This window comes from Henckelia pumila, chromosome 4, assembly GCF_033568475.1.
Source record: "Henckelia pumila isolate YLH828 chromosome 4, ASM3356847v2, whole genome shotgun sequence".
NCBI classification, from domain to species: Eukaryota; Viridiplantae; Streptophyta; class Magnoliopsida; order Lamiales; family Gesneriaceae; genus Henckelia; species Henckelia pumila.
In genome coordinates, this window is record NC_133123.1 from 50,960,188 (window position 1) to 50,976,859 (window position 16,672).

The 16,672-nt window shown below is 35.8% G+C and overlaps 3 protein-coding genes across 4 annotated transcripts; all 3 read left to right on the plus strand.

Annotated features, from left to right (window-relative positions):
• Positions 1 to 5,324: 5,324 nt before the first annotated feature.
• LOC140860318 (protein OBERON 4) lies at positions 5,325 to 10,927 on the plus strand. Its single transcript, XM_073263276.1, has 2 exons — positions 5,325 to 8,824; positions 10,024 to 10,927. Exons 1-2 carry the CDS (start codon positions 5,935 to 5,937, stop codon positions 10,593 to 10,595), a joined length of 3,462 nt encoding a protein of 1,153 aa, XP_073119377.1. The 5' UTR covers positions 5,325 to 5,934; the 3' UTR covers positions 10,596 to 10,927.
• Positions 10,928 to 11,115: 188 nt separating this feature from the next.
• LOC140865241 (transcription termination factor MTERF8, chloroplastic-like) lies at positions 11,116 to 15,671 on the plus strand. 2 transcript variants are annotated; one of them, XM_073269807.1, is made up of 2 exons: positions 11,116 to 12,475; positions 15,539 to 15,671. In XM_073269807.1, the coding sequence occupies exon 1, from the start codon at positions 11,360 to 11,362 to the stop codon at positions 12,470 to 12,472; it is 1,113 nt and encodes a 370-aa protein (XP_073125908.1). In that variant the 5' UTR covers positions 11,116 to 11,359; the 3' UTR covers positions 12,473 to 12,475; positions 15,539 to 15,671. The 2 variants fall into 2 exon arrangements, with proteins under 2 accessions (XP_073125908.1, XP_073125909.1); XM_073269808.1 differs by lacking the exon at positions 15,539 to 15,671 and adding an exon at positions 13,313 to 13,418.
• On the plus strand, positions 15,609 to 16,381 carry LOC140865242 (ferredoxin-thioredoxin reductase, variable chain-like). Its single transcript, XM_073269809.1, has one exon. The coding sequence runs from the start codon at positions 15,737 to 15,739 to the stop codon at positions 16,238 to 16,240; it is 504 nt and encodes a 167-aa protein (XP_073125910.1). The 5' UTR covers positions 15,609 to 15,736; the 3' UTR covers positions 16,241 to 16,381.
• Positions 16,382 to 16,672: the final 291 nt, after the last annotated feature.

The following is a 16,672-nucleotide window of genomic DNA, read 5'->3' on the forward strand; positions in this document are numbered from 1 at the left end:
CTACTGTTGAATTTGTTAAATCGTATGAACAACAATTGACTAGACTAAATACAACCGCTGGTGTTTGTGTTGTCTAGCTTCATCAGTTTCACTCATTTGAATGCTACCTTAGATTTAAATCTAGATCGCTGGAATTTGGGTTGATTTATTGGTAAGGGTTAATCTAGAATGCTGGTGTCCAATTAACTAATATTAAGGTGGAACAGGAATTAGATTTTCAATGGTGAATATTCAATGAAAATTAATTATTTTTAGAGAATCGATGATCGAGTGAATGATTTCAAGGGTGTAGTCGACCGATATCAAGTCTCGTTAATTTATTGTTCTTCCTTATTTTAATTTTTTCATAGTAGTTAGTAAAATCCAAAAAACCCCTTTTATTTATTTTCAGTATTTTTAAGAACGCAATTAAATTTCACTTTCCTCGTGGGAAAGGTCTCGCTACTACATGTTTATTTAGTTAATCTGAGTTGGGTTAATTTGGGCGCGACACGGCTAAGCGCTACCAAACTTACACCAAAATCAACAAGTTCTTTTGCACGAAAAACATTCAACTTCTAATATGCTCATGACCCAAAAACTGTATATCCAACATGATTAACACAACTCGATAATGTTTAACATGCACATTAAAATTTTTGCTATATACTAAGATATAATCAAAGTATACCATAACAAAGTTACCCATAGTTACATGCAAAATATAATCTATCAATTCCATGAAAGTATTACGCACATTAGCTAGCCCAAAAGTCATCACTAACCAATCAAGCAAATATGACTTACTTCCTATACTATTCATGCAACACTCGCACATCACAATTCTCCCATCAAAGTACTTAAATCCACACAATTGAGAATGAGGTCATACCTTGAATGTTGATATTGAATTTGTACCCTTGAATTAAATCTACTTCATACCTCACAAAAAGAACAACCTTCAAACATCCAACCTCACCTTGACATGGATCTAACATGTTAAGCCTTTTAGTGTTGTATCTCCTTTGCTTCTTCATTAACACATCTCCAAAATCCTGCAAAGAAGAACAAACAATGCTCGGGATTGAACCGGCTAATCATAACAATGAGATAAAAACTATTTGTACAAAAGTATCTTAGGGATTTTATTCATTTGAACACACTTTTCAATCTCACAATTTTGGACCATAATATTTTTCTTTTTTATTGGTCTCTTTCCTCTCTTTTCTTTCCTCTCTTTTTTTTACCTCAAAGGCCATCTCACTTTTTTGTACACTCTTTCTTTCGGCCTCAATTATTTCTTTTCCTTTTTGTTTTTCTTTTTCCATGGCTATCTCACTCTTTTCATCACTCTTTTTTTCAGCCATATAACTCAAATTTTCAATTTCCAATTGATCCTCAAGAAATTCTTTTGGATTCAATTGCAAAAAACGATTACAAGACTCATCAATAGACTCACAAGTGATACCAACAACATTATCATCCACAATATTATCCATAACATGCACAATAGAAGAATTCTCATCAAGAAATGATTCACCCTCCACCGCACATATTTCAACACTCATATAATCAATAGTTGAATTATCATCAACCTCAATTTTCTCAACTTCTTTCACTTCACATTTAGATTCAAACTCTACGACAACATTAGATTCAACCTCTACACGAGAATCCGCCACTTTCATCATAGCATCCTTAAAATATTGGTTCATATCATGCTTATCTTTTCTATGCACCATAAGCATGCAATATCAAATGTACTAGAATTTGAAAGTTTAGATGTACCTTGATGTTCATGCTTGGAAAAATGTTAGTAATAAAATATTCCTCACCCAAATTCTCACTAGTCACTCCAAAGAAAATCACTCAATCACTCCTTTTTTTCACTCAAAAATATGGAATAACTTATACTTTGTGATTTTAAATATCAAACCCACAAGTTCAAAACTTGTAAACACTTGTCAATCGACTCACGTAGATTTCACAAAAACAAGAAATTGACTTTATGAAGATTGAAATAACTTTTTACCGAAAGACTCAATAGACACAAGAACTTTGCCACAAGTTATTTGGCTTCTCCTTTCTTTTCTTTTTTTGACGCTTTTTCGGTCCTTCAATATTTTTTTTGACCGATTTCAAATCTCTTTTTTTTTTTTTTGAAATTTCGATTTTTCTCTTTTTTTTGAATTTATAACTTGTAGCACAAGACACGAGACTTGGATAACAAGTTTGAATGAACGAAGAACAACGAATGAAGAACGACAAACAAAGAACGAAGAACACGAAGAATGGATAAGAAGAACGAAGAATAGATAAGAAGAACAAATAGAAAGATACGACTTACTTGAATCAATAGAACCTTAAGCTTTGATACCAAATGATGCGAATCTAGGATGCATGGAAGGCAAACACGACTATATTAAAAATCGTACCCTCAATCCAATAACAAAAAGATTCTTTAATTTTGTCCCGACCTTTTTGAACAAGTAAGTTTCGGATATCCACCTCTAGTTGAACCCGTAACTAGAACAGATAATCACGAGAATAAACAATTAATCACAACTGAACCTTCAGAGGAACCTGTCTCTGACAATCCACGAAGATAATCAATTGACAAACGCCGCAAAGTAATTAAACTTTGATAAGTTTGATTTTTGATAAAAACAAAGCAAAGCTTTGACAAAATTCTAGAGAGAATTTTAGACTGATAAAAATCAATAATATGAACTATGTTAATTGTCTCTCATGAATGATAAGTTTACAATATATAAAAGAAATAAACTAGGAATCCTAATAGAATTAGACTAAAGATCTCCTAGTTAGATTATAATTCCAAAATCCTAAAGATAATGCAAAATAATGCAAAAGATATCAAAGATATCATCTAGAAGTTTCCTAATAGACTTATAACACTCAAAATATCACAATATATCAAAATATATATAAAAAAAACCCCGAACACACACAAACATGCTTGGTGTGTGTAAGATTAAGTCGCGCGGGCACGCGTCAGCATCGCATCTCATATCTTGTAAAATTCCAGAACAGTGCGGGCGCGCAGGTTTCAGGTGCGGGCGCTCGTCACCTTCGCATGTTGACTCGTTGAAATTCACCGATAGCGCGGGCGCGCTGCAGCTACGAAGTTGCTTCCAAAATTTCTTTATTTTCTTGATCATTTTAGCTTCAACAATTTTATAATAATTCCCAAATTATTTTCATGCTCTCCAACTAAATTCCCATGGATCCCGAATCCTTCAATTTTTTATGGCAAATCACGGGACAATTCTTGGAACAATATGAATCTTCGAACACCTCCTAGATTCATATCACATGTTTAATGCTAGACTCTGATTAGCTTCTGTGAGTAACTATTAGTATAGTTAAAGCTTTTAATAAGCAATAAGTGATATGGTGATTATCTGCTTATATGCTTGGTCTTGAGTACCAGTGTTGCTAGGTTGCTTAAATTCATTGGGTAGAGGTACATATATACATATTATCTGAGATATCCTGGTTGAGAATGCATGTTCTATGTTTTCATGTTTATATGGCATGGATTATGTGCATATATTATGTCACGATTATTATGATGCATGTATTATCATGTTGAGCCTGTACCTTGATATTACCCGTAGAAGGGTCGCTCAACCCCGAGTTATTGAGTGGATGGTTGGACCCGTTGGATTTTGTGGTCAGGTCACCTACATACCATGGATCCACTTGACTGAGCAGTGGTTCTATCGTGATAGGTTTTCGTTACCTGTTCATTTGCATTAATATTCATAGCATATGTATACTCATACTTCTGTACTAGGCGATATCGTTCACCGACTCGGTATTTTTGTCTTGGACACCCCATTCCACGAAGCAGAGCTTAGGTTGGACGGACTGAGTGGTAGAGGTCGTTGAGTTGCAGCTGTCTCGGTGTTGGTGTTGTTCTCGTTTCAGGTTGGGATTTGAGGATTCAAGTTTTCCTACTTTATTCGATGAGGTTTTATAAACAATATTTTTACTGTTGGTTTTTTAGGGCCGGTTGTATTCCGTCGGTTGTTTGGTTGTACCTTTTATTTTTAATTTTTTATTGATTATTACTGTTTTAAGCTTTAATTGCATGCTTAAGTATGATAGTAGGTGACTCCGGAGCGAGACACTATACTCATGACCTAAAAGTTCTCCACTTGATTTAAGAATTTGTAAGTTTATATTTTTTACTCGTGCTTGAATTTAAATATAAATAAATATTTATTTTATTATATTTTTATCGATATTAAATATATTTTAGTCGTGAATATGATTCACTTGTTGAGTGTGATTTTATTAATATATAAGTTTTATTCCAATTTTTTAAAATATGGATAATTATTTAATGTAGATAGTAAAAAATATCATTTTATTATATATTTATTAATATTTAAAAATATATTATATTTGAATGATAATTTATTAATTTGTAAATATAATATATATATATATATATAGAGTAAGATACTTATTTCTTATAATTTTTAAATCAATATAAATTGATTTTTATATTTTAATTAATACAAATTATTTTGAAAAATAAAATGTGCACTTAGTTAAATTTAATAATAATAATTGGACTCAAAAACAATTCTACTAAATGATAAAATTGAAATTTTAGTTGGATCATTTATCAATCAAGTCATTTTCAATAGTTTATGTATCAAATTGATATTTTATTAATAATTCGTGTACCAAAATAAATTTTACTCAATTTCACAATGTTTTGTGCGAGTACGACTATAATTTGTACATTTTGATTTCAGAAACTTTTATATTATATTAGTCGCAATTATATGATAGATCGATTTCATAAAAATCAGTCATTATACGATCAATTTTATATATATGACGACTTAACGAGTCAATTTTATGAAACAGATCTTCGATTCAAGCCGATTAATAAAAATTTGTTTATTTTTTTGTTATAAATAATATTACTTTTCATTAAAAATATTTATCGAATCCACCATGTCGCGCGTGTATATATATATATATATATATATATATATATATATATGAAACTGACTCGTTAGACGATCAATTTTATGTATACTATGAGACACTTCACGAGTCAATTTTATAAAACGAATCTCCGACCAACTTATTAATAAAAAAATATTATTTTTTGTAAAAACAATATTACTTTTCATTACAAATATTGATTGAATCCAGGTTAGGGTGTGTATCGGTGTATGTATATATATATCAACCACAATTATAGTAAATGTTGCAGCAAATAATTTGCTTAGCTTCAAAGTATTCTCCAGTCCAGACCACGGTTGACTTTGTTGTCGAGATTTAAGCTGCGCAGGAGGCGCATTACGCATCTTTGATGAGTGAGTCTAAGAAGCCTTGGTCTCATTGCGTATTCAAGTCTCCTTTCTCAACTCCAACCCCACTAATTAAAGCCTTGGTTGACTCCACACAGAAAAGCAAAACACACACAGCCCCGCGATTCTCTCCCATTGGGTTTTTGTATCTCGACTCAAGCTCGAGTTTTTGTTATTAATCGGAGATTTCTAGGGTTAGCAAAGGGAAGCTTAAGTTTTTTGGTTGAGCTGTTGCTTTCGGTTTTTTTGTCTGATCGTGGTTCTTGAGTCTTGGAGAACGTCTGGTGATTAGCTTCCATTTAGAACCAGCGATTTTTTTTATTATTATTATTTGTCTCTATTTGGAGACGGTTTAGGTAGGAATTGAAAGATTTGGTGGTGGGTTTAACTATTTGACTTTTAGGGTTTTTTTTTTTTAAAAAAATTTATTTATTTGACATTTCTTTGGTTTGATTTGTTAAATGTTGATGAATTGTAGTATTGTTGTGAGACTCTGGAGTAGTTTGTGTGTAGTGTAGGGAAAAAAAAGGCATGGTTTTTTACTTACTTTGTTGAGTGGTGTTTGTTGGTTGTAGTACTTGATTGTAGAGTATACAGTATGAAGAAGTTGAGGTCAAGTGAAGATCTAAATTCATTTGGAGAGAAGGGGGGTGGCGTGAAAGACTGGGGAACGAGGGATGAGGATCCAGCTTTGTACCGTACGTCTTCCTCCCATAGGAACACTTATTACAAATCTTCTGACAGTGGGAGAAAAGTTTTTTCTTCTTCAGCATCTAGGTATGAGCGTCTAGATGATGACAGAGAGAGCTCCAGACTGGTCAGAAAGCGATCAGATTACGATTCGGAAAGTTACGATCGAAGGAAGACTTATGATAGGCACAGAGATGGGAATGAGAGAGGTATGACGAGCTCTTCGCCACGGGCTGGTTATGGAATGGATCGGATGCATCGGTCCGAGAGCTTTTGTGGACCCAGGAGAGACTTTCCAAAGGGATTTAGGTCTGAGAGGGACCGGTCGAGAAGGGAGGGCAGTGTTTCGTCATGGAGGAGGTTTGTAGGTGGGAAAGATGGTGATGATGGAATTAGGAATGATGGTGCTGAGATGAGTCGAGGAAGTAGAGTGGAATCTGAGGAGATTGGCAAGGCGAAGTCTCCTCAGGGTCCAAGGAATACAAAATCCCCAGCTTGGTCCAAGGACTCTGGCAGTGAGCAGTCCAAGGGTGTAGAATTCAAGAAATCTGAAGACATGCCTGTGGAAAGTAGTGGTCGAAGCAGTGAAAAAGAAGAAGGGGAATTGGATCCTGATCCACAACCCCCCGTCTCTTTGACTAATAGAGAGATTAAAGATAGAGATGCTACACCATTGAACTCCTCACAAAAGGAACTCAGTGATTGTGTTGACACTGAAACCTGGCAGGGCAAAGCAAGTGCTTTGTCTGAAGAAAAAGTAGATGCGGTTATAGTGGGTGGCTGTGAGAAGCAGGCTGAATGTGGATTATCTAACACTGTTGAAAATCTCGTGAACAAGAATAAAGAATTGCCAGATTGTCAGGATACTGTTATAACACCCCCAAAGACCACCAGAAGCATAGAAGAAGATGAAACAATTGGGGAAAATGAACATGACAGCAACAAAATGGAGAACAGAAGAGATGGCCATTTCGAGGAGGATGTGAAGTCATCATCTTTTCTAGAACAAAAAGAAGGGAAAGGTGGTGATCATGAAATGCAGACAGTTGATCCTGGTATGAATGGCAATGTGGGATTTGTAGAAAGAGGTGAAGAACATGTGACTGATGAAACAACCAAAAGTTTGAAGGCTAAGGGAAAATGCCTTGCCATATTGCCTTTTAACTCTGGTGTCTTTACAGAAACTGATTTGGAGATTGAAAACGAACCAGTGGACCTTGCAAAATGTGGAGATACTGGAACTGAAGGGCCGAGTACCAGGGGATTTCAATTTTTCTCCACTGTTCCAATTAAGAAGCAAGAGAGAGTTGAGCAATCAAGTCACAATAAGTCCAAAGATGATAAGTTGGCTCTTGAGCTTTCCCTTAGCTTGCCAAATGTTTTATTGCCCATTGGTTCTCAGAGTCGAGTTCCTGCTCCTGGTTCTCCTAGTCATGCCAGAAGTGCTCAATCCTTTCATAGCTCCTTTCGTACAAATTCTGATGGATTTACGGCTTCAATGTCCTTCTCCGGCTCTCAGCAGTTCACTCATAATCCCAGCTGTTCCCTGACCCACAATGCGTTTGATTTTGAGCAATCTGTTGGCAGTAAACCTTTGTTTCAGGGGGTGGATTGGAATGCTTTGTCAGTAGATGAGAATAAGAATAAAGAAGTTCCAGCATATCTAGGCACATCATCCAGAGGAAATAGCGTGCACGGCCAGTCTCAAATATCTCGGGGTAATTCTAGTGGACAAGCTGAGCTACAGCAGCTGAAAATGGGAAAATGCTCGAAATTACCAATAGGACTTGATAGACAGTTAAGTTTTAACAAGCAGTTATCTGGAGCACAGGCTGTTGGATCGTTGGAAAATGGACCAGAATATCACAGAGATAGGAGGCAATTATTGCTAGAGAAAGATGGTGGTGGATCACTAAGAGTCAATAATTATAAACCAGATGAAAAAGACCATGGATCAGTTGTTGGATCTGACTTTGCCGAGTCTATAATTACTATGATAGTTTCGGAACCTGTACATACAATGGCCCAGAAATTCAATGATATGACTGGACAACACATGATGCTATTGAAGGAGTTTGTGTCTGACATATTCTTGAATCAAGCTAAGCAGTGGCAGCTGAGTGCTTTACAGAAGTCATTGAGGAAAAGGGCGGACTTTACCTTAGATTCGTTGACTAATGCCCATCGTGTTCAGTTGGAGATCTTGGTGGCTTTGAAGACAGGGCTTCGAGAATATCTTCTACAGAAATGTGAAATCCCATCTGCCGATTTGGCCGAGATATTTCTGTACAGGAGATGTAGAAATATCACTTGCCGGAGCCTTCTGCCTGCCGATGAGTGTGACTGCAAAATATGTGTGCATCAGAATGGTTTCTGCCGGGAGTGCATGTGTCTTGTGTGTTTGAAGTTTGACATGGCATCCAACACATGCAGTTGGGTTGGTTGTGATGTATGTCTACATTGGTGCCATGGGGATTGTGGATTACGAGAATCGCATATCAGGAACGGATGTAGTGCAACAGGTGCTCATGGCACCATGGAAATGCAATTCCATTGTCTTGCCTGTGAGCATCCTTCCGAGATGTTTGGTTTTGTGAAGGAAGTTTTCAGTAACTTTGTGAAAGAATGGACGACTGAGAACCTCTTGAGGGAACTTGAATATGTGAGACGAATATTCTGTGCAAGTGAGGATGCAAGAGGTAAACAACTGCATGAAATTGCCAACCATTTGTCATCTAAATTAGCTGATGGAGCTGTGCTTCAGGATGTACAAAATCAAATTTTGAGTTTTTTCTCAGGTAAGATTAGTTTTCGCTACACTTTCATCTTGTTTGAGTACATCTGGTGCATGACCAACTTCTGTTACACATACTACTAAGGAGTTTAAGAAGCAAATTTTAACATGTATTTTTAAGAAAATGGTGTCACTATCAACCAAGACTAAATCTATATTTTCTTCCTCTTTTCATTTTTTGTCTGGTTTTTGTGTTGAACATAATTCTTAATTCCAGTTCTGAAACCCAAGGTTTTTATGACCATGAACTATATAATCAATGGTGACTTCCTTCTGCGGTTTCACTAGGACCAGGATACTGGACAGACCACACATAACATGCTCTTTCTCTGTAAAATCTTTGCGGTCTTCATTACCCTTTATTTTTAACCCTCTCTACACTTTTCCCTAACTCGTGCAAACTGCTTTCATTGTACAGGGAAGAAAAACACCAGGCTTTCATTTTAACAATTGATGCCACTCTTCTAATTTGTACCTTACTTTCCCTTCTTGTTTATCTTTTTGCTTGCAATTATTTCATTGACATTGCTGTGAATCACTCTCAAAAAATTTTTTCTTATCAAGACCTCAAATGTGAGGGACATGAATTCATTGAAGCCAAGTTTCTGAATCATATTGATCTAGTTTGAATTTATTTTCTTTGATATGTTATGGAGTCTAGTTTTGAGATTTTAGTGGTTTGCCGAGCTTGTAATTTTTGAATGAGTGATAATATAAAACATCAGTATCAGCCTGGGAGATATCCTTGATCATGAGAACTTCTCATGTTCTATCTTATAATTCTCCCCACTTTGCACGGTCTCCAAATATCGTAGGCTTTGTTGGTTATGTTTCCGGCATTTCTGGAGGTTCGTGGTTTTCAAAAATGAGTGTTCAGAAAATGTAGAGGACGAAACGGGTGTTTGTATATATTTTTGAAAAACAGGATATGATTTTCTAATATTCTATTTGCTAGTTATAAATTTTTACAAATATTATATTATTTTAATTCAGTGGTAAAATATTTTTTGGGATGGATAAAAATGTAATATTAAAAGTAATATTGTATTGAAAGAAAGTGGAAATGGTTTTTAGAAAATGAAATGAATTCTAGTGGTGTTTCTATTTTTAAAAGATGAGAGTATTTCTAGAAAACATTGACAACCGAAGCCTTTGTTCTCCTTTCGTTCATATGTTTGCTAAAATCGCTTCCTTTGACTGCAGAAAGCGAAACACTCAAGACCAAAAGTATATCTATCGAAGCCGGAAAGGACTTGCTGGCGAGAAACCAAAATATCAGCAATGGCAGTGCTGGCCCGAGCCAAGGAACCGCGTGGATGAGACCCATTCGTCCAAATAAGGCTGCACCCCTAGAAAACTCTATCCATTTGCTTCCTGATTTTGACAGCAAAAGGAATGACAAATATTCGATGAGCATGGATGTGCTGAAGAATGCTCAAAAAGAGCCGATATTTGATGAATTGGAGAGCATTGTAAAAGTCAAACAAGCGGAGGCAAATATGTTTCAAACACGCGCTGACGATGCTCGAAGGGAAGCTGAGGCACTGAAGCGTATTTCGATCAAAAAAGATGAAATGATCGAAGAAGAGTACAAGAGCCGGATTGCAAAACTGCGTTTGTCAGAAGCTGAGGAAATGCGTAAACAGAAGGTGGAAGAGCTCCAAGCTCTGGACCGTGCGCATCAAGAGTATTTCAACATGAGAATCAGAATGGAATCAGACATCAAAGACCTTCTGCTGAAAATGGAAGCAACAAGAAGGAACCTTCCAACGTGATCAACATGCTGCTTTTCATCTTCTCTGAATTCCTCGATATTTCTGAAGATGATTCACCCGCCATTTATCCTTGCATTCTGTATCTTTTAGGTGCTCTACTAAGTATATATTTTTTTCCCAAAATCACTGCTGTGCAGTGCGGTGCTAAGTAGCTAACTAGAGAATCCGTGCGGAAGGTAGCGACCCCGATTTTCTTCCATGAATTTTATGGGCGTGGAAAGAATGTGGATGGAGAAACTCGAGGTCTAATTTTATCACTGCTGTTGTTTGTAATCGGATCTGAAACTAAATTTAATCTCCCTTCTTTTAACAAAAAGAAAAGATCATCTATCTTGTTGTTCCTATTGGATTTCTGCCTTCCATTTCTTCAGTGTTTTACGTTTTATATTGGTGAAACAATAAAAATGAAAACTAAATGACTGTAATTTAAATGGCAGGACATTTTCAAAATTTAGTTAACAGAGATATATGAAGAACAGGAATAAGAAAAAATATTATTACATACAGAATTTAGAAACAACCGAAAAATGAAATCATGTATAGCTTGGAGAAAGAGAGAATCATTTAAATACTAGATATATTTTTATATAAAGAAGTTTTATCCAAAATTATAAAGTTCAAACTGCTATTTTTTGTTTGGCATTTCAAGAATATATGAACTTAGAACCCCATTGGCCACCTACTTCGCTTGGATTAATTTACTTTGTTCGAATTTTGTGATCTCCTCTCTGCTGGCAAACAAAGTTCAAATCTTTGCCTGTGAAATGGTTTCTTCGATTTGGAAAACGTTATTTATTAGGAACGTTGGTGCTGGCCGACCCTTCTTGCATGAATGCCCATGCCATGCTCGACGAAATGTTTCATCGATTTTTCTTGTTTACCGGCTCTTTTTTTCATCTCGGAGTACAGAGGGATCTTATGCAATCGAAAACGCCAAGCTTGTGACGAATATTTTGAGGGACTATGGATTTGATGACACAGCCATCTCAAAAGTGGCCAGGCTATGCCCATCTATTTACAGATTAAGTGCCGAGAAAAATATTCTTCCCAAACTTGAATTCTTCATCTCTATTGGGATATCTAGCTCTGACTTGCCGAAAGTTCTTCTTCGTCGGCCTAGGGTATTCGCATCCAGCCTCAAAAACCAGATTGCTCCTTGTTATGATTACCTTAAAATGTTTCCTGATTGCGAAGAGCGCTTCATACAGATGCTTAAGTATCGTCCTGGAATCCTCTTGTCCAATGTGGACAAATGTCTTGCTCCTAATTTGGATCTTCTGAGAGGCTTAGAGATACCCATGTCTTCTATAGCATTCTTGGTTACACGGTGTGCACCTGCAATGAGTCGAAATCATGATAAGTTTAAGGGCTTTGTCAACCAGTTAGTTGCAATGGGTATGAATCCTCTAATTAAAACATTTATCTCAGCCCTCCATGTTCTATGTGCGGTTAGTAAAGAGACCTGGGAGGTTAAAGTGAAGCTTTATAAGAGCTTTGGCTTGTCAGATGAGGAGATAATATCAGCATTCAAGAAGCAACCCTCGATTATGGCTTTATCTGTGAAGAAACTAGCGAGGACCATGGAATTCTTAATGAATGAGAAGAGCTTGGATAAATTGGTCATTGTTAATGACCCATCTGTGCTACTTTTAAGTTTTGAAAATAGGATCGCGCCTCGGTTTCATGTAGTGGAAATTTTGATCAAGAAAGGATTGGAGAAGAAATTTTCTTATTCATTTTTTTTGAGGCTGAAGGAGGAGGAGTTCTTGGAAAGGTATTGCTACAAATTTAAGGATGAGTTGCCAGAATTGATGGATATATACAGTGAAGGCAGGTCTATTCTAAAAAAATGCGAATCATCCTGTTTTTCGACTTGACAGGTAATTGATCAATATTCAGGAATTGCCATATACAATTGTTGCAAGGAAATTTATTTCTAATTCACCATTTCAACTTCTGGTTTTATTTGCAAATATGTGAAGAAGATATCAGCTACTCTGAATAATCTTTTGGTTTGACTAAAGCCTGGTGATGGTGTCTCCATTTTTCATGTTGATGATGAAATATGCTTACATTAGTGTTTCTGCTGCATTTCATGAATTTTGTTATCACTGAATACCTTATGAACTTTGAAATGGGGCATTATCAATATTGTTGAAGCCTGAAAGCTTGTTTTTTTGTGGGATAATTATAACCTACTCTCTGGATCTAATGGTTTCCAAGATCCATTCATGCATTATATTAATAATCGATTGACTGCATATAGGAGTAGCTCTGCCTAGAATCCATGAAAAACAGTAGCACTTGGCCAATGGAAATCCATCTGTCCTTGGGTCTAAATCTTATATCCCAGTTGCTGTTTCACCTCCTATTTTTTATGGAGATGGTTAATTTGTGTAGTTAAAATAACAATACACATCATTCTCAACATAAATGAAACAAAAGATTTTTGATAGTGTAAAAAAAAAAAAAAAGGCTCGCAATGTTATTATTTTATTCGATATACATAAAGATGAAGTCAGGTGTGGCACAAACCACTCCAGCTCTATCGAGTTTGCAGAATCTCTTATTTTTAGTGGATGATTGATTCTTTTGTATTTTCAACTTTAACTGCATAAATCAGGATATTTATTAGAAAATGTTTGAAGTTAATGACTGTTGTATTCTCCATGACTCTTTATTTTTTTATTCACTCATGTAGTGGTTATCTTCTATAGTCTTAGGTTGATCGGGGATTCGCTGGTCGATGAATTTTTGTTTGAATCTTGATCCCTCAACCTTAATGCTCAATAATTCCATTCATGTAAAAGCATTTAAGTTCATAGGAATTGCCCATTATGCTAAAGTATTTTGCATGTTTTGCCCATTTGGCTATATGGCCGAAATATTTCCTCCTCATATGACTGTAATATGTTTAACATGACCATTTCTTGTACTATTAACAATTGCGTTCCTTGATATGATGGAGATCATAACATAAACCCAACTCTTTCTCTTGTTTTCAAAGAGGGCCTGAGCCGGACTAATTAACAAGTTGCGCGACAAATGCTCCTTCCGATCAGGTTGTGTGCCAACCCGTAGTGCCCAATTATATATATATATATATATATATATATATATATATATATATATAGAGTTTCTTTCAAGTGTCCATCTATCATGCCCACTACCATGCCCACCAATGATGTGACATTATTTTATTGGACCACATATTTATCACATCCAATAGAATAGTGCCACATGATTGGTGGGCATGATAGGTGGGCACTTGAAAAAAACTCTCTATATATATGTGTGTGTGAATTTTCAGCTGCCCAACCATGTTTCCCCACTTGGTTTGCGACCACTAAAAAAATCAAAACAAAAACCACTAAAATCCACTACCGGATTTTAGTGGTCGCGGACCAAGTGAAAAAACATGGTTGGGCAGCTGAGCATTCCTCTATATATATATATATAGAGTTTCTTTCAAGTGTCCATCTATCATGCCCACTACCATGCCCACCAATGATGTGACATTATTTTATTGGACCACATATTTATCACATCCAATAGAATAGTGCCACAATAGAATAGTGCCACATGATTGGTGGGCATGATAGGTGGGCACTTGAAAAAAACTCTCTATATATATATGTGTGAATTTTCAGCTGCCCAACCATGTTTCCCCACTTGGTTTGCGACCACTAAAAAAATCAAAACAAAAACCACTAAAATCCACTACCGGATTTTAGTGGTCGCGGACCAAGTGAAAAAACATGGTTGGGCAGCTGAGCATTCCTCTATATATATATATATATATATATATATACACACACACACAAACACATACGCCATACTTGGTTAAAAACGATGACAGAAATTTGGCGTTCAACTAATATATAATTTGATTTCACAAAAACCAAGATCGTGGTTTGGCATTTTGCTATTTTTCGTGTTCTTTTTGTTCCAATTTGTTCACTTTTTAACTAGAAATTCCCTGATCAATACATTTTTTTTTATAGCTAATGTCACCCTAAAAGAAAGAAGCATTGTCGTTCATATTTCGGTTGGCCCCATTTGAAGATAAATATTCAAATTTAGATGTACTATTGAAGTATTACCTCAAAAATTGCATGAAATTTTCCAAAAATATCATTCCAACACCGTAAATGACTGCACATGATTGTTAAATTCAAGTTGAACATCAGTTATACTAACATGGACCTGAATACTTTTTTTCAAAAAAACAAAGAGGAAGATAATCCTGATCATTCTATGAGAAATCTTTATGGATGTAAATGAGTCGAACATTTTGCGAACTGTTCGGGTCTCGGGCTCGTTAAAAGTTCGTTCGAGCTCTTTTGATGAGGCTCGTTAAGGCAAACGAACCAAGCTCGAGCTTTACAATATTCGGCTCGTTAGCTCGTGAACATGCTCGTTAACAGGCTCGTTAGCTCGTGAACATGCTCGTTAACAAGCTCGTAAGTCATCTCTTAGACGAAAAAATAATAATATTGATATTTAATTTATAAATTTACACTTTACTTATTTAAAATATTGAAAAATTTATAAAAATTAATTTATTAGAATAAAATTACACATTTTAATAATAATATTATATTTTTTTCAAATATATAATTTAGTTTTTAATTAATTTAATGAATATTTAAATTTATAGTTTAAATATATTAAACTCGTTTAGGCTCGATAAAAGCTCGTGAGCTATGAATATATTCGTTAAATAAGTTTGGGCTCGCCTCAGTCATAAATGAACCGAGCTTGAAGATTCAAAATCTCAACTCGGCTTGGCTCGTTTATATCCCCAGAAATCCTTTTTACAATCAATGAACCAATAAGGCTAGCTATTAATCAATGAGAATTGGGAATACTTTGAAAAGTGAAAACGTAGTGGAATATATATATATTTATTTATTTATCCCAAATTTTCTTTGAATTTTCAGATCTAACAAGGCTACGTGTCAATCCAGAGATGAGCAGTCAAGAATCGCGTTTTGTTCCAAATCTCTGCAGCCATATAAATTGGATAGAAGCGCACCAAATATCCCATTTCTAGATCACAGATGCTCATATAAAAACGACCACACGAAGTTAAATCTCACCCCGTTCGAGCCAGTAAACCTCAATTTTGCCGAGAAATTATGACCACTTGTCCAGCTTTCTCTTCACTTCTCCACATTTCCGACTCCAAAATCACGAACCCGGATGTGGGTTTCTCCAAGATCAGCTTTTTATTGGGCAAGAAACCTTTTCCCCGTTTTCGCCCCAAGAAATCTGCCGCAATTGCGGACAACTACCCCTCGTCATCGGGTTCTTGCAATTCAGCTACCATCTCAAATTCAGTGACTCTTGATTTCGGTAGTGTTAATGACGAGGAAGTTAAGAAAGCTGAGTCGAAATTGGGGTCCAAGGTCCGGGTCACGGTGCCACTCACGGTGTACCATGTGCCGAAATTGCCTGAATTTGAGTTGACGGGCAAGGTTGGTGTGTTGAAGCAGTATGTTGGTTTTCACAAGGGTAAACGAATCTCGGCAAACTTGCCGTATAAAGTGGAGTTCGAGACAGACCAGGTTTTGGGGCGTGACGGTAAACCTGTGAAATTCTTGGCACACTTGAGGGAAGATGAGTTTGAGATTCTTGAATGATTGTTTAAGAGTTTGATTATAGCGTCGTTTGCCTTTTCTTTTCAATATTAACCGAGGCGCTTTGTAATAATTTTGTGTACAAGTACTATTTTTTGTACCACATTGTAGATAATTTTCTTGCTTCAGTTCATATTTTGCTCACACCCGAATTGGTTTTTGAATAAATTGTGATTGTTTACTCTGCAAGATTTCATATTGGTCGCCCGGAAGTTTGTTCATTATTCTTGAGGATTGGATAGGATAGGATGTTTGAAGTTCATTGAATGGAGTTCTATGAAGATTATTCTAAGAAGAAGGTTTATTACTGATTCTAAATGCGTGAAGATTCTATAGCAATTGTTAAGCGTTTTTAGTATTACAAGTTGTCTCTAGTCCTTCCGCAGTTAAAAATACCGGCCTTATTGATTTTTGTATTTCGTGTAGTTCAAATGG